The sequence below is a fragment of the Micropterus salmoides genome, unplaced genomic scaffold (assembly GCF_014851395.1).
Source record: "Micropterus salmoides isolate LMB-PRFRI ecotype aquatic unplaced genomic scaffold, ASM1485139v1 Ms_hic_scaffold_8, whole genome shotgun sequence".
Lineage (NCBI taxonomy): Eukaryota > Metazoa > Chordata > Actinopteri > Centrarchiformes > Centrarchidae > Micropterus > Micropterus salmoides.
In genome coordinates, this window is record NW_024044570.1 from 16,185,271 (window position 1) to 16,208,751 (window position 23,481).

The following is a 23,481-nucleotide window of genomic DNA, read 5'->3' on the forward strand; positions in this document are numbered from 1 at the left end:
CTCTCAGGCCATCTGTTCTGGGAACAGCAACTTCCATGTTCTCAGCAAAGGAGCCGGTGGTCTGCAGTATTAAGGACTAATCCAAACATGTCCAACAATTACTCAAGTTGAACTGGCACTTTATTTTGGAGATTTAACTTTGTTTACAATACACATTTGGATACAGGACAATTATAAAAGAAATTACAGGAAATTAATGAGAACATGAAATTGTAACTTTAACCATACAGTAAACAGGTTCACCGTTTTTTTCCAAATGATATAAAATAAAATATAATTACTAAAGCATAACAAAAGAAGACATAAGAAAAAATACGTACAATGGAATAAAAAAAGTATTAGATGTATTAAGGCATCAACAGGCATTGAGTTAGCTGTTAGCTGAGCGCAGGGCATGTAAAGGAAAACTGGAACAGTCCTACGTTGCTCTCGGCTATGTGGTCACAACCACACGCATCTCAAATAAACATAGATTTAGTTGCCTCAGTTTGCAGCACAGCCAGCCAGAACAGGGAACTCCTTCTTACCTACAGCCCAACGCTTCTTCAGTTTAAATGAACAAAGATTATCATGCACTGCAGCTTCAAAACACTGATTATGAATACGAAGTGTCGTGACAACAATTAGACTGACATGTTTATGTTTGGGTAGTTTCATTAAGTGCTTTTTGCAAAATAATAATAATAAAAAAAGACTGAATGAAAGAATTCCTTCTCTACACGGACTCAGCTGAGGAAACCAGGAGAACAAGGCGATGGCTGACGTGCTTTGTGTAATGGAGCAAACATAGTTCAGTGGGTAGGGGCAGGCTTTCATTAGCTTCGATGTGTTGGTAAACAGAGGCACATTAAAAAGGGATCTCTTCACTCTCTCAGGGCTTTTCACTTCTCATCTCCAGGCACAGGACTCATTGTCAACAATCAACATGTACCAGCAGCAGCTGCTGCTGCTCAAAAACTGGCCATTGCAGGACAGAAATCGCCCTTACTCACAGTAGTAACAGCAGCACAGATTTGTCTTTATAAAAAAGATACTTCACATCAGACATTGGCCTGGAGAAACTGTTGGGCTTTTACAATATTAAAGCTAAATGTGAAGTAGTGGAGAAAATAATTTGGCAAAATTGTGTTACATCTGTGCAGTGACCTCAATGCTGTCCAATAAACAATGCTCACATTTGTTGCAGTAACTGTAAAAACAAAAACAAAAATCGAGTTGAACATACAGTACATGGACTGGAACCCTTCATACATACGACAAGGGAAATACTCAAACCCCAACATAAGCAAGCTCTCAGTTTCCAAATAATATCAGTTGTTATTGTACTGGCAGATGGAACCAAAAATAAGTGTGTGACATATTAAGGCATTTGATCTTTGGTTACTCATAGTGGCACTTAAATAAATAGTCTTATATTAAAACAAGAGTAAGTTGCCTGTCTTAGACACAGTGTATACGATTCCTCTGTCTTTCCTTACAGCAAATGTTGATTATCCTCAGCACTATGATTACAACATAGAGAGTGAAAAGCCATAAATATGAGACAAAGGTTTAAATTCATGTGCCTCAGCCTTCAGCATGCATGGAGACTTGGTCTTTCACCTGTGTGCACTTCCACTATCAGCAGATTAGTAGAAGAGGGATGGCTGTGAATTGAAGAAACCTCTGATTGGCCAGCAGCTCGCTGGGCTAGAGACACTCTGACAGCACCTCATGTTGGGGTAAAGACGGATAGATCATGGGCGTGCAAGTACACTCATTGTGGCTGTTTTGGCTGAGCTGGATTCTCAGTTTCTCCACTTCATAGTTATGGAGGTACTCCTGGACCAGGTAGCGCTCTCTCTTTACTCGAGCCCTCACGTCAGAGGGAATGTCGGGGATCATCCAGGCCACAAAGAACTTGACCATGAACACGACATGCTGTGGATGGAGAGGGCACAACAGGTTAGTTTGACTTCAATCTAGAGTCACCAAAACAAAGAGCTGAAGAAGAAACTCTGCATGGATTTTTTGTGGAATTTGTACTATATATGGAAAATGTGTGGGAGAAAGGGGCATTAGTGTAACAATCGACTGGTGCCCAAGGACGTGAAGCAAAGTTAAAATGATCAGTGAGTGTTGGTGGTGCTGGTGGAAGCACTGCGGCCTGGTTTTACCTCCATGATAATGATGAAAGCCAGCTTGGCGGCCAGAATATGCCAGAACTGCATAGTGTGGGAGTACTGCTTCTCATGGCCAGGAGGGTAGCGGTAATCACGATACCTACAAAGAAGGAATATGTCAGAGACTTTTAATTTTGATTTGATTCTTCAGCCCATTGTGCAAAGGAAAAAGGAAGTAATAATTACTCTAGTATTACGGTGCAGACTAAATTATACTATCTATAAACGTGCATTAAAACAATTAAAAGTACAGATACAATATTAACCACAACATTTAAATCTGAAGTTGAATAGTAATTGAAGTGGTGGTGCCACAAAGTTCAGCTGAGCTGCATTTCTGAGGCTTAACTGCATTAAAATTCTGTTTCTTTATATTTGTACTCCCAGAGAACTTTTTACATACAAAACATATAATTAACTTTTATAATATGATCAGTCAATATGACAGTCTTCAACAGTTGTGGCTCATTAGACTTGCTCAGGTGCAAAACTGACATTTATTTGAAGTCACCAAACTCCATGTACTAATTAGAGTGATAAAGTTTTAAAATACTTTTTCTCATTTGAAATATCCAACACAAAGTTATAAAATAGTTCAAATTCATCTTCACTCAAAGAGCTACATTGACATGCTGCTTGTAATATATTTAACACTGTAAAGCAGCCATTCTGCATCATTATTAGCATTTTTAATATAATAAATCTGTACTTTCAATCAAGTAGAATTTTGAAGGAAGGATTTTTCCTTGTAACAGAGTAGTTTTTACATGACTTTAGTAAAGGATTTGAATACTTCTTCTAACGCAGTCTTATATTAAAGCTGGAGTGCGGGACTATTACATATAAATGAACGTCCGTTACATACAAGCCCTTGCCAAACGAGGTCACACAGTGCTGATAAGGCCTATCAATGCCAAGTAAAGTTCTGTATTTTGCAGTCTACCAGTCTGGTATTAAATCTGGCGTCTGTGGCGATGTTCCCACGCTGGACAACTGTTAGTGATGTGTTTTATGCCAACCAGCAATAATTGATTTGCCAGAGCTGAAGTGGGGAGCGAAAGTAGCGACAGCAGCAACTCAGTTTGGCAGAGCCTTTACATCATATGCACATGTCTACAGCTTTGTGTAATTACTCTCACTGTCAGAAGGCGGAAGCAAAAGATCCACACTGCAGATTTAACATAGAAGTGGAAAAGTGGGCTACATCCACAATCACTCTTTCATACACCGAGCCTTACAATCACACACACCTGCAGGTAGTGATGGAGCTGTTGAACCAGAGAGGGTTCTCCTCGTCATCAGGCCTGTTGGCCATTGGGATCTCAGAGATATTAAACACAGACAGGCTGTTGTTTATGAAGCCTTTCATATTCATCTCACCCTGTGGCTGATAGGCGTACATGTACACAAGCCGAGGGATCATATCAGAGGTGAAGGCCACAATAAATGCCTAGAAAGCAGGAAAAGAAAACGTGTGAGGAAAACTAGAGGTCAAACTGGGTAAATAATAAGCAGACACAAAGCACATAGATGCAGTCCAGCACTCACATTTGTGACAACAGAGAGTATGGCCATCCCATTGAGGATTTCCTGCCAGGCTCCGATGCTGTGAGCCTTTGCTGCCACAGGACGTCTGAACTGAGTGGTAAGCTTCCAGGAATCCACTCTAACCTCGATGATGTTGTTGATAAGTGCCAGCAGGGGTGCCAGCGGGAAGGAGGCGACAAACAGTGTGATGAAACCAAACTGGATCACTGGGACAGAGAAGGGAGAGGTTAGTGAGAGTACGAGGGAAACAGCACCATCTGCAGCATCTCTGAGGAAACTGCATCTATCTATCTCAGTGCTTCCAGGCATTTACTTATTTATTCCCACTATCCCAATAGTTTAAAATCTGTTTATGTGTATAATTTCTCAACTTTGCTGCTGTATTTTAATAGGTAATTAATACCAATGTTTGTCTGTGTTTTACTCTTGGCCGAAACAGGACTCCACAAAATGGTCGCAACTCCAGCCTAGCTCTCAAGTGTCTATCTAAATCTCTCTCTGCATGTAATGGATTGACTATGTACTGATTGTTTACCCATTTCCAGGTACTCGTAGAAGAGGCCCAGCTGTCCAAAGCCCTGCAGGTCGTGGTCCTGCTCCCAGCGGCTATACAGGCTCTCCGGGTGATTTCTTGCCTTCCTGCTGCCCCACCAGTTCATTAGCCACCTGGATGCCACAAGGGGGCAATAGAGAGTTTTAAGACAATATAATTTACCCTCTGACAGCCACACTGGAGGTTGTACTGAACTGTAAACAATGGCTATAAAGAGATGACTGCCTTTTTTGATGTGCAACAGTTCCATCTAAACTGAGAGTAAAAGTCAAGGTTAATCTCTGTACTTGGTTTGACTTGAAACTGTTCTTTTCACAGCAAACATTTTTGTTTAGCTAGTAGCACAAGCACATCTGTTACTAACAAGATTACCAGTAATCAAGTTTCCCAGTAAACCATGGCAGTTTGACAGTGAGCCAGCTCCACAATAACAGGACTCAAACTAAAGCATCTAAATGGATTTTCAGCCATTTTTCATTTTATGTGCTTTTATGACAAAAGCAACAGCAATAAGATTATGATATTCAATATCATAATCTTATTGCTTTTGTGTAGATAATGCCAGCTTGTTAGTTAGCGATGTGGTTAGCTAGAAATTGCTGTCTTGTTGACATCTGAATTCTAATCTGTACAAGCATATGAGCAGTGGTTAGTGGATGCATGGTGACTCTTATAAAGTACTCTTATAAATAATCTTAGAGGCTAAATAGCTAACTGACATTTTAAAAGGAAATCTTAATGGAGAGACTAAAGATTGACACTAAATTTGGAAAAAGATTAAATCAGTAGTATCAACATATATATAAGAGGCCCCAGACATGGTTGATATATCTATAAATTATGTGATGTAGCTGTCGCCTACCAATTGGAGGATCAGCACAAGTGTGTGAGTAGGTGAATGTGACATATAGTGAAAAGGGCTTTGAGTGGTTGCAAGACTAGAAAGGCGCTATACAAGTTTGACAAGTTTATATTAACCATTCAAAGCCTGTGTAAATTTAACCCCTCGTTATCTTTTTGTGTGCAGATGAATTGTGCTCGGATGGTCGGGACTCACGGGACCAGAGCCTCTTGGATGTTGCCCCACACCTGTTTACCAGTCATCACTATCACCAGCTGGGTGGTCAACTCAATCAAACAGCCACCAGGGTCACACTGTATGTAAACACAGTGAGATAGAGGAGGGATGAGAAGGAAACAGACATTAACTCAACTTGAATTACCACTGTTACTCTTAGACAGTTTAATGTAGTTATATCTGGTACCTCTTCATTCCTCAGTTTGCTCCACTTGCCAAACATATAAGCATAATCTCCAGGATAGCCGACAAACTTGCCCTTAAAGAAAGCCACGTAGAAGCAGGAGGAGTAGTAATTGACAAACTGGAAGAGGAACATCTTCACCGTCAGTTTGTTCTCGTATTCCAGGTGCGTCTTGGGAATTTCTGCCACATAGTAAAAGGTAATAAAACATACATTTTAAATACATAAACCATAAAGGAACACATTCTTATTATGAAATACATAATGGATACATAAAGACACAGAAATGAAATATTCTGGGGTTCGCTCTCTCGCTGTGACCCTCACCCATGTCAGTGATCCAAACAGCCACTTTCTCATACATGAGGTTGAGGATCATGATGATGACAAAGTTGATGCAGGACGCAGTGACAGAGGTGGCCAGCTGTGGCGTGATGAAGGGGCCAACCACCTGCAGACTGTTGGCAGGACTGTCCTTCATGATGCTGGCGAAGGCCGCGTATACCGCCAACCGGTATGCTATCACCCCAATGATGCAGGCAATGATCAATGAGATCTTCAGGACAAAGACAACAGTGACAAAATGAAAGACAACTGCATGGCAAGTCAGTGAGAACACCACACCGATCATGATGCAAGTGCAAACACTGAAACACACAGACATGAATGAAGCAAGGTTATTATTATTGCTAACATAGATATTAGAGTAACTGTCAACCTCTAAGTGTGCAAAGCTATAAAATTTGGCCTTAAATGGATCTCAATTCTGAGAAGGACTAAATTTTGACCTTATTTTTAGAATTCTGTGTGATGCATAACATTCATTTAGTGTTCTGACTTAGTCTCAGCTCCCAAATTATTTAAGAAAACTCCATTTCTTACAAGTTTACATACTGGCTCTGGTCGAATGATATAAGTGATCATAATGAAGAGTTTAATGGGGAAGACAAAAAGACAACAGGAGAACAGGTAGATGATGAAAGCAATTTACATTCATCAAGTGTACCAAAGATACTTTGCTCACCCAGAACAGGACGGTGGCTCCAGACAGACATACGCGTGCACACTTGGTTGTTATGGGTAAGTATGGCTCCATTTCCTAAATCATAAGCAAGCAAAGCATGGACATGGGAGTCAGTCACCCTTTGTTAAATCCTGAAAAGACAGCTCTAAAAGGCCAGGTTCCTTTAATTACCACTGGCCTCTGATGCGAGGCAGAGCGAGGTCACCCAAGCTCTTTGTGTGTAGGCATTTCAGTCCAAGTCAAATTCTTTCTTCTAGCAGTCTCCTGGTGGAGCCATGCTTTTGCAAACATCTCCACTGATTCAGATCCACAAAACAACAATGTGGTACAGAAAGAAACTCGTGCCTCTGAGTCTTTCCAGAAATGTCTGTTATCCACACTACACCACACCAAAACCTCTTCCTCACCAATTTGGCATTCCACGTTAAGTGCTACCCTTACCCAGAGTACCACGGCAGCCCAGCACAAACACAATTTCCCCAATAGATTTGTAGCAGTCCTTTCAAGAACCCACTCAATTTCCTACAGACAGGTGGGATGTAACAAATAATAAATAGCAGCATCCTGTTTCTGTTCAATTTACAAGTCTGTGGCAGTTATTATCACTTATAATATTATATTATAGTAACATTAGTCCTAAACAAAGAATCTCAATTAAACCATTTTTTTAAGTCCATGAGCAGGCCTGATGAAAGATTGCAATCACTCCAATAAATACAACCGATTCTGTAGGTCCTGCCATATAGTATACATGTCTGATAAAGCCTTGTGAAAGCTACACAGACTTAGAGCTATACATCAGAATAGTATCATACAGTATATTAGTATTTCATGAGGACACAAACACCTGAGTGATACGGTTCAGCTTGCGGTTGGTGCACTTGGTCTCATACTCTGGCCGAAGCTGTAGCTGCTGTTGCTCCTCCTCAAAGTCGACCAGATCCCACTCGTACTCGAGACGAGCCTGCCGCCTCTTCCAGAACTCCAGAAACAGAGTCACTGCAGAGCATACAACCCCCCAATGTAAATTTTCAGCCCTTTGACCCATTCCCCTTTTACTATATTGGTGTGGTGGCAGAATTGTCAGATTTCAAAACAGTACGGTAAGCGTAGACGGTAAACGGTAGATGACAAGTGATAAAGCTTGTTTTTTTTGTGATTGGATAAGTAGGTCCTTTAATTACAGAGTGAATAACAGTGATTTAACTAATAATAGCTCAGCAGCTCCCACTAGGTGGTGCACTGGGTTAGAAAATACAAAATGCAGAGAGCAGACATTTTTACTCACCCCAAATCCCCATAAATATGGCAAAAAACACTGTTCCCACATTGTCAAACAGGTGTGATTGCTGAAAGAAGAACATGTTTGAAAAATAGTGAGATAAGGGAAAACAGATCTGTTGACACTTAGCTGCAACCTCCCTTTAAATATCACATAATGTGGATAGAACATGAATCATCATGAACTAAAACAACTCACCCACGAGGAGTTGCATGTTGTGTTGAGTTTCCAGTAGCCACATTTCTTGTCACACAGCGGGCACATGACAATTTTGCCTCCGATTTCCTCACTACATATTTCTTTACTGTGGGGAAATAAGAGTTTTCAATAGAAGGAACAACTACATTAGTAACTAGAATTCTCACCCCGCAGTTGTATGCCTCCAGTCCGACGAGTTGCAGTTTACATCAATGCCTGTCAAGACTCACATAATATATGTAGTGAATACATTTACATTTATATATTTAGCTTTTATCCAAAACGACTTACAATTGCAATATAGAGGTTGCAAACATTTGGAGCAATTAGGGGTTAAGTGTCTTGCTCAGGGACACATTGGTGGATGTGTTGAAGTGGGAATCAAACTCTGAAGTTATCACTATATTGATGATACATGCGTGTGTGGAGGTTTTGGTGTGTGTGATCCAACAGTCTCTTTCAGTACTAATTTGATACAAGAAAAGACAAATAAAGGAAAATGGGTAGCTTTGGCAAAGGAGTTAGAGCGGGTTGCCTGTTAATCGGAAGGTTGGCGGTTCAACCCCCAGCTCCTCCAGGCTGCGTGTCGAAGTGTCCTTGGGCAAGATACTGAACCCCGAACTGCCACTGGCAGCTTTTCCGCCAGTGTGTGAATGTAGATGTAGTGTAAAAGTACTTTGAGTGGTCCAAAAGACTAGAAAGGCACTATACAAATACAGAGCATATGAATGATTCCTATGAATATACATTGTTGAACTGATCAATGAAGGATTACCATAGATACACTGGCTAAACAGATACACATCCATGTATCTTTACATAGAATGTAAAGATGGAAGCTTATAGATATATAGTGTATAGATATACAAAATGTGGTGCTTTTGTTTTCTCCTGGCATTTTTTAGAAACTCACTCGCGCTCAAAATTCAGAATGAAGCAGCAATTGAAAGGCTGATTGGACGAGATGGGGAAAAGCCTGAACTTTGCTAGTTATTGTTTGCTTGTTTTACCCAATTCATTTTTTAAAATACATATTTCGAGGTTACAATGACCTTGAGTCAAAAGTGCCACCTTTTCAGTGTCCTACGCACTGAAATATCACAATCTCTCCTTCTGTTCCTGAGTTATGGTGTTGAATAATGGCCAAAAAAATGTTTTTCCAAGACATTATGAGGCCACAGTGAAGTTGAAGTTGCATCACTTCATTGTTGTATCCCATTAAACATCTGTGTTGTCATAATTACCATATTAATTAGTGAGTTATGGACAAAAACATGTTTTTCAAGGTCATTATGAGGTTACAGTGACCTTTGACCACCAAGTTTTAATCAGTTCATCATTGAGTCCAAGTGTACTAATGCCCCAGGCCATCGCAGCGGAGGTGTTATAAAAATAATACGTACTATACAATGACACCTGAAAAACCAACAAATCAGGCTGGTATTCTTGGTAAAAATCACCTCCACTCGTTGTCATCATAGGTGAGGAATCCATAGATGAAACAAATTGTCCCGACTACTGCAGCAAACAACAGCATTTCAGTGTAGAACCCCAGCCACGCAAAATAAATACCTATCTTCTCCCCATAGTACTTCCTGTTGAAGGGAAAAATAACATTTTGTTGTAAATTCTTCTGCTGCCACATTAATATTGAGTCAGATATGACTACTTTGTTTTCATGTCTTACCTTACAAGGTCGAGGGGCTGCTCCTTGAAGAAACAGAAGAATCTGGCCCAGTGTTTGTAGAGAGTGTTTCTCTCACTTTCGCAGTTAGCATCCCTTGATCTTATCCAGTATCTACACTGCACACACAGAAACACACAGTTTATTACCACATTCATATAATTATTTAGTTATTCAAAGTTATTCATCCTGGCAATTCAACGCCCAGCACTGCCTCCAACAGGATGCTACTGTTGGAAAGCAATGAGTGCACATTCCATTAAAGACGCTGCGTCTTTTTCCCAATAAAGTTTTCCAAAAAGTTCTACAAAAGAGGCTCACATCATGCAGAGGGAAGGCAGCAGTGTATGTGCCGTTGTTGAGTAACCTCTTGATTCCCTTTTTGTCTTTATCTGTACATTCATCCTTGAAGTACGGACAACGGGACAGGATGTAATAGACCTGGGCAGAGAGGGAGAAATAGAAGGAGATAGTGTTTTGTTGTTCAGAGGCTTGAAATTTGTTTGGATAAAAACAGAATTATAAAGTTGCTTCTGTATTCACAACAGTTTAAGATAATCAGCAAAATAATCTGCAAAATTTGAAGTTTAGTCGTTTAAATAAGCCTTTTCAAAAATGTCTATAAATTGTAACTGTAGCATACTGAGGTATTTATAGCAAAATCAGATTAGATCTGAATGTCAGGGGAATGGGTCACAAACAAGTTAAGAAAGTCATGGACAAGGCATCCTTACTATCCTGTTGCGAGTAGAAGGGGGGAAGAATGTGTCTTTGTCGTCGATAAGGAAGAAGTCAGACTTGCTCTTGTTGAAGGGAGCTGTGAAATAGTCTGGCTCAGGGTGCATGATGTGCTCCGGCAGACGAAAAGGGGTGGACAGCCAGTTCATGGGCATATCACTGTTGTCTGGGATGTCGTTGACCTTAAATGGGACCTTGATCTTCAGCACGTCTGCGTAGGTGGCCAACACTTCCCATGGTGCGTGGATTTTCATAAAATAAGTCTTTCCATCTTCTGATTCCTGATGGTAATGACAGTGAGTCGGTGTCACATTATAATGAGTGTAGGGCTACTGATTCATTCAACTAAGTAGGAAATTCTTTACAAAGTGCTTTAAACAAGTTTTATGCAAAATGCATGGTTTGTTGACTATACAGTATAAAGATAAATTGCAGCGTTTGCTTTTGCTGTATCACAAAGACACTTTCGTACTGGTTTATTGTTTTACCACAAAAAACTTATTTTGTTGTTTTGTCTTTGTAAAAAAAAATATTCTATATTATAACAGAACACGTAATATTATATACATATACATTATGTCTTGGTGGGCCACTTAATTCTCTTTTACAATATACATCAATTCAATAACTGGACGCTCTTACCGATTTATCTTCTGTCTCCAGCTCCAGGCCGACATTCAGTAGATTGGCCTCATACACCTTCCTCCTCTCCTTCAGAGGAAAACGAAACATATATACATATATTTATTAGTTTGATATAAATTTAGCTCCACTTTACTGCAATTGTGAACAGTGAGTGTACCCCTAAATGAAGTACACAGAAGCTGTGTGACAATTCCATATACAGTACACAAAAGCTTGAAAGAGAAAAAACATTGAGAAGCATATATTTAAGACTGTGAAATGTACAGACATATGTACTAATAGGCCTGTACATTTCTCAAGCAAGGACCAAAACATCCCTATCCTACCTGCTGATAAAGGAAGATGCATGGCATGGTGGTCTTAAACTCAGCAGATTACCATTCTGGGGTAAACACACTACTAACTGAAACTGAGACGAGATCCCACCAGTTCATACAAAAAAAATTCCATTGAACATATACAATAGCGAAAGAGGAAGAACATTGTTGCCTGTGAGCAATATCACAGTTTGTATCCTGGAGAAGCTATCCCATGCATATACAGACTACCCAGTATGCATAAAGAAGGAGCCCCCCTCCATTATCAGCAGCATAAACTCCTACAACATTGCCAAACATACCTATTATCTACATATATCTATATTTACATATAGTCTAGCCTTGGTCGGCAACCAATTCATCATAGCCAAAACTCCATTGACTTTGTGAACAAAGTCTGAGGACTGATGCGACCTCCTTGTTCACATGTAACCCCACCATATAGGCAGTGATAAGTAGTAGTAAGGACATGACTGTACAAGACAGCTCCCTGAACAACAAAGGTAACCGTAGCCCAGACAAGATTTGGAACTGCTGGAATTCTGTCTGAACACCACATATTTCTAGTACAACAGGGAATTCTACAAACAGAAGCTTGGCTGTGCCATAGGTTCACCAGTATCCCTTATTGTGGCCAACATCTACATGGAAAAAATAGAAAGCAGAGCCCTGAACTATTTCAGATGAACAGCACCTAGCCATTGGTATGTAGACCACAAATGGATCAAAAAACCCCAGGAAGTTCAAGCCTTCAAAGAACACATCAACTTGGTGGACCGTAACATGAAGTTTACATGAGAGTATGTCAGCAACAACAGTTTTGCTCTTTTGGACTGTGCCATACCCATTGAAGAGGACAGAAGCCTGCTAATTGGAGTATACAGAAAACCCACATACAGAGCAATACTTACTCATTGACTCTCACCACCCACTGGAGCATAAGCTAGGGGTCGTCAGAACCCTGCACCGCCAAGCTGATAACATACCAACAAGTGCCCAAGAGAAGGAGCATAAACTTCTGAAGGATGCACTTAAAGCTTGTGGATATCCAAACTGGACCTTTGGGAAAACAGCCACAAGATCCAGAAAGAGTGGGTGATGAGGAAAATAAGTTTAAACACAACTATATTGTGATTCTATATGCATCTGGAGTATCAGAGAAACTCAGTGGGATTTACAATATACATCAAAAAACAAGCTAAGACAGATATTAGTCCACTGAAAATCTACACACCCAAAACACAAGACAACCAATCTAGTGCATACTGTAAATGCAGTGAGGAATGAAAGACCTGCATATTGGGGAAACAACCACTACACAAACACATGGCTCAACACAAAAGGGCCAACTCAGATCAAGACTCAGCTGTTACTTACATTTGAAGGATAAGGGACATAATGTCTAAGACAACAATTTTCATATTCTGGATAGGGAGGATAGATCGTTTGAAAGAGGAGTGAACGAATTCATTTACACCAGAATAGGCATGTCTCAACAGGGTAGAAGGTCTGCGACACTGGTTATCCCCCACCTACAACGCTGTCCTTTCATCTCTTCCCAGGAGATTGAACAAACACTCACATCTAGCCTCATGTGACAATGCCAACAACAGTTGTTCACACTTTGTCTCACGTGACTCTGATGACCATAACAACTGTTGTTACATCCAAGAGCACTAAGAAACCAAGTGGTAGCCATCACCTTGATAATGACCCAACAGAGGTTAAGTAGCTGGGACTCCCTGCCAGTCAGTTAGAACTGAAGAAGATTCTTGGATGAGATGTGAAAAAGTATCTTCAGTTGCGCTGAATTTAATCCTCCTTGGATAACTCTGATCTGCGTGACTGACAATCTTCACATTCTAATATGATATATAATGTGTATCAAATTGTATGATATACAACTGAAAACTGTTGAATACTTGTACCAACTTGGGCCAAACTCATAAAATTCATTAAGTATATATATTAACAACTTCAACAACTGAAGAAATCTAATTAGGTCAAAATGAGAGGAAATGTGTAAGTCCACACCTGACAAGACACAAATAAAACCAAACTGAACACAAAGTCACAGCCAGTGCAGCCAGTATAAAAGTTGCAAGAAACAACTACACAAGTGCTGTTAAAAGCAGTGTGGACAAGGGAGTATCAGTTGGCTTAGTACTTCAACCAGTAGCAGTTACTGAGTGGTAGCGAAAGTTACTTGTGGGAGTGCAGTTTTATAGCTTAATGTTACCTTATGGCACTTGGTAGGAGGTTTCACGTATTTTAGAAATAGGCACATAGAAAGGAATTGTCCATAGTGGCAAACAAAAAATAATGTACCTTCTTGTTAAAACTGAAATTTAGTGTCTCTTTTTACAACACGGGCCTCTTGTTTGCTTATATAGTGGAAAAAATTAGAGTTCCTGACCAGGCCAGAGGTCTGACTCACTGATGAGGCTGTGGGCAAAAAAAGCCTCAAACCAGAGGAGTGGTAACACAGAGATGTGAAAGCTAACAGCTCAGTATCAAACATTACAAGTCTTTCAGCACTCAAGCTAATAAAGAGACTAGCCACAAAAAGACGTGTGGCTAACGACAATATACTCAGTATAACAAAGCTGATTTGCATGAGAAAACAGGGTTGTAAGTCTATCTCTGGAAGTGACATTCTCATAAAATTCCTTGAGGGGATTAAAAGCTGTTTATCTAACTTTATCAGTGCTGTGGTATTCAAGGTATGCCGCTGTGAACTCTCAGGATATCCTGTAAGCCACAGTTCTTTGGGCTGGAGTGTAAATAACGTCAGCTGTTTTTTGTGTGATATTTCAGGATTAGAAAATATTTAGTTCTGGCCGCAATAATTGACATTACTTGTCATTCTGCTGAGTTGAAAATACAACAATTACAATGCGGTAAAACATACATCGAGAAGCACAATTTCAGTTAGTTGGTGAACTAGGCAAATGTAACTTGCATAGAGTACCTAGAAGCTGTTTCTTACCTGTTTTCTCTCACCATCTTTGTCGTCAACATAGGACAGGACAAAATCAATCCTGCGCTTTCCGTCCCGGAAAAAAACAGAGTCTTTACTTTGTTGTTGTTTGTCAATCTGCAGTGACATAGAAAAGAGGGCACAACATTTAATTTAATGACAAACACAGACACAGGTACATATTCAGCTCATCAAGTTTTTGGATGCATTCAGCACAGCAGACTAGACAGTCAAACTACAGTCTGTGTCAGTGCCTAAAAGCAAAACTCGACAAACAAGGTCTCCACACCATGTCAAACTTTACTGTTTGTCTAAAACAAAGAACAGATAATCATATTCCCAATCCAAACACAAACAGCATGCTAAATAGAGGGCATCGACTATGACTAAGATGGTTCATGTTGCTTGTGTCTCTTTTATAGGATTTATTGGACAAGATGAGAATAGGCTTTTAAAGAAATCTTTGTTGTATCACAGAATTAAATCCAGAAAGATTTACTGTGAATGCTCTGATTTCTGGTCACCAGTCAACCCATTAAACGCAAACCCATCCTAAATGTAGTAGCAAAGGATATGTGGAGAGGTCTACACATTTATATATAACATTTCCACACAATAGGGACCTCCAAGCAGCCATATCATGGCTTAGGACTCCAACATCATTGTACTTTATTTGTCTATGCTTTTCTGTAAATCCTGGAATTCACAGTGTCTAAAAACACCTGTATATGAGTAAATGCTAGCCCCTCAGTGGCAGCCCCAGGGCTGAAGAGAAATGAACTACACAGGAATGTTTAAGGGAGGCAAGGAAAGCATGGCTGCTTGCTGTTGGTGCTGCTTCAGCTGTTCAGAAAACTAAAAATAACCATGAACCTCTGTCATCACCACAATAGCTACCTACACAGGACTGCAGACAATTCAGAGATCTCAGACCATTTAGCATCACAAAAACTACAACATTGTACTCAGCCACATCTACTATGGCTACTGTACTGTAGTTCTGACAGAGTTTGCCCTGTCGAGAAAAGGAAGCGCACTTTACCTCCATTGCCGACTCCCTAGATGTTTATGATGCATCAGCGGAAAGTCCGGCTGCCTGATAGAGCAAAATTGCTTTTCTCCAGGGAGCACGCCCCGGCCCTGAAAGCACTGCTTCTCTTACACTCACTCCACTGATCCCCCGACCAGAGGAGCTCCATCCAGTCCACTCACCACCCAGGACAGGCCCTCACTCGTCATTCAGAAAAGGGAGAGGGGGAGACACGGGAGGAGGGGCACTATAGGAGAGAAGTAGAGCGGGCCTAGAGATGACATCAGCATGGGCACAGCAGAGCTGCTGCCAGCTAGCTAGCTAATGTAATAAGAGCACAGGAAAGGGGCGATGACATGACATCACTGAACTGTAAAACACTGACCATGAGCAGAGTAAAAGCAAGAGTCCCTCACAAGCTCAGCTGAAAAGCCAGCTGACCACATGCTCTGCTCTGATAAGACTGATAAGGATGAACCACAGAGAACCAAAACTTGTAACTGCTGCATAATCTCCAGTCTGACTTGTCTGACTGTTTGGAATGATTCAATTTCAATTAAATAATCTTGAGTACAAAGTACACATGGGACACTATCAATGGAAAATGCTTAAATTGCCTCCGCTATGCTGTACAAATCTACAAAAGGTAGTAATACACTGTAAGTAAGACAGCTGTTTTAACTCTACAGCTAGATCTACCAAGTCATACAAGCATTTGTGTCTACCTTTGATACAGTTTTCTTTTCCCAAATTATGCATATGTTCTTACCACTGGGCTGCATTACCTCCCTGACTACATAGGACCATGTTGACCATGGCAGGGTGGTTGCTTTCTTTAACTGGATTCGTCGCTGCAGAAACTAACTCTCTAATTTGCCATAATTACAGATCAGCCATATGGAATCAGTGCATCTGCCGGGACCTGCTTCTGCTCACCAAAGCTGGTAGAGGCCACAGAGTTCTATACATTTGCCAACTAACCTCTAACTACTGGGTGTTTAGACATATGTACGTCTCTTACCTTAATTAAGGAGGGTAAATGTAGAACATGGTGGAAGATAAATAGGTTAGTACTTTCAGGGAGGGACTTCTTTAAAATATTACTTACAAAGTATTTCTTTTTTTGGGTGTGTGTGGGGGGGGGGGGGGGGGGGGGGGGGGGGGCTAAAGGACATTGGAACAGAACTTCTATGAAACTGGTCACCTCTTTGACTTAAATATATCATCATAACGTAAAATCCTCTCTCCACCAATGAATGGCAGGGGTGCAATTCTCTTCTCTCAGTTTATTTTTTCTTTTTCTTTTTTTTTTCTTGCAAAGAATATGGCTCTGTATTGTTAGCCAAATTTAGTAAGTGGTAGCTTCTATATCTCTTGATTATAGCTTCATTTCACTGCAATCCTTAAACGTCTAAAAACAGAGCTAACAAAGGAAAATTGAATACTCTAATTCCCAGTTTTGCACAAAATTGTATCTGGTTCAGTAAGCCTCTCTAAAAGTTCATATTTACCCCAAACTTACTGGCTACACTCAGCTTTTGTTTTCATTTATCATTACAGAAGCAATTTAAAGATGTACAGCTGTCTCCCTCCTAAAACTCCTTCATGTGATCTTCCACTCGGCTAAATCGTTGCTTTTAGTTGAAGGGAGCTAGATCACAAGAAAGGCTAATTGCAGGCTTCTTTTTACTCTAAAGATCAGCCTCTGTTAAAAAGGGTAATGATTCCATGTTTGATTAAAATGAGTTACACACTGTTTAAGGAAGACCATATTTTAAAGTATTCAAAAGAAAAAGCCTACAGTACATCACGTGGTTAGCCACTGCAAAGTTCAGTCCTGTCATGAGCACAGGGCAGGGTCATGATTACAGTATAGTGTATACACTTACAGTACACATATAAAAACACACACATAAAAACATGGTATACAGTGCATGTGCAAGCCTGCATGTGTGTGTACGTGTGCACTTTCTAATTATGCTGTAACACCACCAGGCTGCTTTCACTTCAGTGAAGCGTACGATTATCACAGGTGAAAACAAAGCAGGGGAAAAGCCCTTTTTCCATTTTTAATGAACTCTGATGATGCATTAACACATAGCCCATGACAGCATGTTTCCATTAGTCTCTGTAGAGAAAAAAAAAGCTTTCCTGAGTTCTACATCAGATCTCTACCGGGAAATGTATTGTAATGTATTTCAACTCGAATGTCCAAGCTGTATTCTCTGAATATCTATTGCCGGTGGAGATACTCAACACTCATTCCTTAGAAGGAAATAAAGGCAGGCAGGCAGACGGGCAGGCATATGCATAGGTAGTTGCATCACATCACAAGCCTGTTTGACCGTGCCATACCCTAGAACGAAACTTCAAGAATAGTGTCCGCTTTCTCGACAGCTGTGGAGGAACCAAGGGGATATAGTGAGGGAGAGTCTAACAACACATTCAACACTATACAGCTAAAACTGTAGCAGCAATCTTACAGAGCTGGATGGATCTAAATATCAGACACTCCACACTTGCATTCTTTTTACACATTGTTCTAGATTATGTCCAAAAACACTCCATAGCACCCTGTAAAAAGCACTACATGTTATAAGCCAGGCATGATCACAGTCAAGTCTTTGCTCAGGTACAGGTTACAGTGCGGAGATGATGTGAGAAGACAAACACGCAGGCTGACACAGCAGCATGCATCTATGTCCTCGACTGGTGTCTTACCCCAGCCAAAGCATCGATTTGCTCTAAGGTCTGAGCCTCAAAATGTGGACTATCGCTGTGGTCAGAGGGGGCCAGGGAGGCCAGGCTGGAGTTGAGAGACTCACAAGTCTCTACACATACATCAGGCTTTAGAGGAGACTTTAAGTACAATGTGAAAGGGGGGAGAATAAACAAGAGCGCAAAGGTTATCCATGATTCTCTCATGATATTTGCAGGATGTATACTATTTTGATTGGATTGGAAACATTTTTAAAACTGAGACTATTAGTTGAGGGCACTACTAAGATCTAGGTAAACCCTCTTGCCACATGTTGGCTGTTGCTTGGTGGAGGATTTCCAACAGGAAAACAATTGTGACTAAACTAAATAAAGCCTTTTACTTGTACACAATAAACGTCTTGCTATCATGTTTGCAGGGGGTTGGCTGGAAGTAAAGATAAAATACAATGTATTTTCTCATGAAAATTGAAATATAAACATTTAGCAGGGACACATATAGATGGTAGAAATTCAAGTCATCCAAGGATATGCAGACTATTCTGAGGCACTTGCAGCCATTTTAGTGACATGGGAATATTAAGAAGTTATGAATTTGAATGAAAAGAATCTCTCTCTCTCCACAATCAAGGCAAAGAAGTTGCTTTAAATAAACATGTGTATGACAGTGCTGAGTAAATGTATGCATGTGGTGGGTTCAGTGTTTACCGGTGATTGACCCTGCCCGTGGGATCCAGCGCTGGATGAGGCATGCTGGTGGTAGCCATTCAGATCATCTGCAAGACATAAATACATGTTGATAATTATGGCAGTATCCTCTAACTGCTGTAAAAGAATAATAACAAGTAGCATAGTGAATCTCAGACAGGCAGGTTGGTGGCAGTAAAGTTAAATTTCAGGCATATGAACAGCTGCCTGTGTTAACTGAGACAACTGACAGACAGCCAATGTTGTGGTCTATATTTGCCCAGCATGTTGTGGCAGTGCTCCCACAGGCCAGACAGCATGACTTAACAGTATCCCTGTGATTCCACCACGACAGGAGTGACTGCAGAAAATTGAGACTGAGAAGACTAGTAAGGTTCTTCAAAGGTTCGTCTGCCTGTGAAAGTTCTGCTTTCACCTGTCCTTATCTGCATGTCAAAATGCAATTAAACCCTTTCAGTATACATTCTGAGCAAAAAGGATTTACATAAACAAATGGCAGGGCAGATGGAAAGACAAACAAACATTGAGCACTGTTGGCACCACTATAGCTAAAAAAATAAGGACGGTTTCAGCCTGTGTCTGTTTTTAAATAGAAATGCACCCGTCCTAATTGATGGTCTCTCTGAGGTTATATTTAGTCTGGACTCAACACAGAAAATGTGCTTACACAGACCTGAAACAAGCATTCCAACCTTGTAATATGTAGAGCTTTTCTGTCTCTACATCATTACACACCAATTCAACAAAGTACAAGTTAGTGGTTCAAAACTAAAAGGAATGACATTTTTCATAAAAGCTCCACTCCAGAACTGAAGTACAGAACAAATTGTGATGCAGTTTTTCCCACTGCAGAGCTTTGCTTTGTATTTTGTTGGACTAAATCACTTTTTTTACTTAAACATTACTTAAACATTAAATAACTACACTCATATATTTTTCAGTAACAATGTGACAACTAAAAGAAATGTAATTGTATTTAGAATATGATAATGAGCCCTGCTATTATCATTTGCGTACACAGCATGCCTATTGTTACCACTATCTTTTGAGTTATGGCAGGATGCGGAAATTTAGAGGAGACTGTTATCCACCAGCAATGACCCCTTAAAGAACACTTGATCATCAGCAGTATACTGTACACTTTGAAGGTAGATTTGGACTAGCTAAAACAAACAAACATAGCCATCCCTTTATGTTTTAACAACAACAATAAAGCCAACATACTGTTTCATCTTCCTTAAAAACAGTTATGATTCTGACTGTGATTTGGCTTGCTTTGACCTGTTGCAAAATGCCTCTCAAACAGCTAAGCATATTTTTTCACAGTTGGACGCAGTATTAGAGCACTGATTTAGCCATTCAGCTACGCCAAGAGTCTTTTCCCACCTAGCTAAGAAGCCTCCACAGTTAAGTCTTTGTTCAAGGGAGAGCAGCTGATCACAGTAGAAATGCCACAAGGCTGCATCTGTCTCTTTCCTTTTTACCACAGCAACCCAACAGACTCGAGAGTGAGAGAGAGAGCAAACCTCATGTACATTAATTATTTACACAAAGAAGGTTCATATACAACTCAGCTATACTGATAATAAAAGGCAAATCATCCTGAATCCTAAAACAACAACAACAGCTGGCTTATTGAAATATCAGAGATATGATCTCCAAGTTATTACTGCTTTTTACTGTCTGTATTTTGCACCCACTGCTTTCCAATGTTACCAACGCCACCTTGCAAGGGTGTTAACTGTTACCATAAATTCAGCAGCCTCACTTCAAACTGCTACATTTTGTACATGCACACAGTGAGAGTGTTTCGATTTTCAGGCGTGGACACACACACATGCTATAACAGGCCAGTTCACATATCAAGAAAGTGCTAGATAATTTGAATCCATATTTATAGTAAAGGTGAGCACTGATGAAAGAAGCGATGCAACAAGTTAATCTGAATCTGCATGGTCAAACCACAGCCACGAACAATTTGAATTTGTACAGTATGTTTAACATGGTTTGAATTTTTATTCAGCCAATTTATTGAGATTTTTTATAGATATTACAGAGTTTGTAAGTGACCTGTGAAACCTTCAGCTGTCCACATGTTTTGACTTGTGTGACTGTGCAGTCAGAGTTACTTTAAAATTACATTTAAAGAGGGCTGTGTAACAGTAAGACTTTTTTGAGAATATATTTACAAACTGAAAATGTTTGAAGGCTCTCTGTCATATGAATACAGTATATATTTTCAGTTCTGTTAGTTCATGAACGTGACAAGGATTGCGGTTTTCCACCAGCTTTAGCCATTGTAGAATATAGCCTCCCTCTGCATTGAAATAATCAAGATTTGGGGTATTATTGTAATTTAATGTTGTGTAGCTGTGAGTGTGATTTGTGGAAAACACTGCTTCTACTGTTATCTCAAAACAACATAAACACACAACACCAAGGTAACAGTAACTATAGTTTATCACCCTGTAGTGATCACTCACACTTCTATAATATGATTCTCTCTAGATGAAACACAACACATCAATTCATGCAGATAAGGGTTGGAGAGCCTCCAGGGTGATTCATCCTCCATTCAGCAACACCATAAATGGCTAAAAACAGGGTCCTCTGTCCAACCATATGTTTAAAAATCACATTTAGCCCGAAGAGAGGGATTTGGGGTTTGTATGGGTGGATACAGTCGCTGCCTGAAAGTGACAGAGTGTTTCCAGTAAGCAGGGCAGCTGTCAGAGGCTGGCTGTGCTATAAGTCACTACTGCTTTTATGGAAAGAAAGCCTATTAGCTGGTTGTGGCGTCGAAGGGGAAATGTGAAGGATGGATACATCTTTAAATAGCCTAGTTGAGGAAATGTGACTTACACTGATAAATGTCCTGTATGTAGCTGAAGGGGTGCAGGTTGTTGTCCCAGAGGCATAAATCTGTGCTGTTTGTTGTAAAAGTGTGCTGTTTAACTTTGTTGTCTATCGAGAAATGTTATGGTTACGTTGTTGGTGAGAAGCTTTCAATTCGTGTAAGGTATAACGTTACACAATATTCCTAGAATAATGTTTAAAGTGCATGTTTAGTGTAGTTTGTTTAGTATTCCTTTAAACTTCAGATTGTTTTTAAAAGTTCTTCTTAGGCCGTACAGACTGGGGAATTCCCACCTCAGTTTAGCTTTAATTGATTTCCCAGTAGGCCGGTATCTCAACACTAATGAAGATCAACATTAACTTCATAGCAACATTTTAAAAATAAAGGTACAGATCCGCAGCTTGAGGGCAGACCGACTGGCTGGCTCCGGCTTTTACTCACCATTGAACGACTCTGTTGGGCTCATCTCAATTAAACTGTCCCCTCCCGCTTTTCCCGTTATTCGATGCATGACTCGCTCACGTACCCAAGCCGTGCTTATCGGCACTCGTGTACACCAAGATATTCTCAGCCAGACGATTTCCAGTCCAGCCTTTCCACGCCCGAACTGCGGGCCGTTCTCCTTCACAGTCGTCTTCTTCAGAGACGCCTCGGCACGCTCACCAGCTACTTGGTTGGCTGCCCTCCTTCAGTACTGAGGCTGTGAGGGAGGTAGGCTACGTGAGGGGAGTGGCTCCACACCACAAACCAATAGTCTGACTGAGCCTGGCTGCGGGTGAATTGACACAGCATCCAAAAGTCTACAGTTTAGTTAAATAACAAATGATAATGCTACGAGAAAGGTTTATTTTCATAAGAAAACATGCAATACAATGTAAATATAGAAGAAATAAATGTGCATTCCCCAATTTTTTTATATAGCTAAGTTAAATAAAACAAGCTACTGACTACTGCATTACATTTTGAATTGTCTAATAAAGTGTTAGATGTTAAAAATCTTCTGGGGGAGGACCCCCAGACCACCACAGTCATATATTTCATCATTGAATAGCCTATTTCTTCAAAATAGTGTTAAAATAGCTTCTCTTTCTCTTGACCCTAATATTGTGCATCATCATGTCTTGTGACTTATGGCCCCACCAATTTTTAACATGGAGTGACGCCCTTGCACTTTATGGCTGAAAAATCGGGAAGTGAAACGAAATGGATGGACTGAAACCACTGACTTAAAAATAACTATCCTACCTTGCCGCAATTACTCTGCATGCGACAAAGTGATAACATTCGCAGTCAAACTCATATAATTTGTTAATATGCAAATGAAGCTACATTAACCAAAGGCAGACTACAAGGCTAAGGATCTGTGTTTCTGGGGTGCTGATACTCCGTCACTTATTTCCCTTAGCTAATTTATTTGCGTAGATATACATTCAATTTGTTTGGCAAAATGACCAGAGTGAGCTTTCAGGAACTCCTTCACAACCAACCACATGAGCCAGCCAATGATCTCTGCCAGATGTGTCTGGAGGCATAAGCCTCATTCACTCTGGGGACGCTGGGGAGATGTCCCCACCAATTTTTGACATGGCTGATTTGGTCCCCATCACTTTTTGAAAGGATCTGTAAAAATGTTCTGAAATAAAGCAGCAAGTATTGTTAAAAATGCTTTTAGAAAGGTTTATTTGCACAATAAGAACACATGCAATGCAATGTAAATATAGAAGAAACTAATATCACAAACTAGTATTTATTCATCTTGTATGATGCCTAACTTT

At 40.2% G+C, this 23,481-nt stretch overlaps 1 protein-coding gene across 2 annotated transcripts; it reads right to left on the reverse strand.

Moving 5' to 3' along the window:
- Window positions 1-102: 102 nt before the first annotated feature.
- On the reverse strand, window positions 103-22,383 carry ano5a (anoctamin 5a). 2 transcript variants are annotated; one of them, XM_038706264.1, is made up of 20 exons: window positions 22,148-22,383; window positions 18,850-18,917; window positions 14,403-14,510; window positions 11,094-11,162; window positions 10,448-10,732; window positions 10,035-10,154; window positions 9,717-9,832; window positions 9,490-9,624; window positions 8,030-8,135; window positions 7,838-7,898; window positions 7,397-7,548; window positions 6,550-6,624; window positions 5,853-6,081; window positions 5,529-5,707; window positions 5,321-5,418; window positions 4,246-4,376; window positions 3,711-3,916; window positions 3,413-3,612; window positions 2,157-2,262; window positions 103-1,920 (listed from the first exon to the last, which is right to left on the reverse strand). In XM_038706264.1, exons 1-20 carry the CDS (start codon window positions 22,215-22,217, stop codon window positions 1,690-1,692), a joined length of 2,745 nt encoding a protein of 914 aa, XP_038562192.1. In that variant the 5' UTR covers window positions 22,218-22,383; the 3' UTR covers window positions 103-1,689. The 2 variants fall into 2 exon arrangements, with proteins under 2 accessions (XP_038562192.1, XP_038562193.1); XM_038706265.1 differs by lacking the exons at window positions 18,850-18,917; window positions 22,148-22,383 and adding an exon at window positions 15,436-15,579 and having other exon boundaries at window positions 1,690-1,920.
- Between the last annotated feature and the right edge of the window lie 1,098 nt (window positions 22,384-23,481).

Coding starts and splice junctions, on each gene's coding strand:
- ano5a (XM_038706264.1), bottom strand. CDS start 22,217: ATGCATCGAATAACGGGAAAAGCGGGAGGGGACAGTTTAATTGAGATG. Junction 10,733..11,093: donor TGGAGACAGAAGATAAATCG/GTAAGAGCGTCC, acceptor CATTACCATCAG/GAATCAGAAGATGGAAAGAC. Junction 5,708..5,852: donor TGTTTGGATCACTGACATGG/GTGAGGGTCACA, acceptor ACTATGTGGCAG/AAATTCCCAAGACGCACCTG.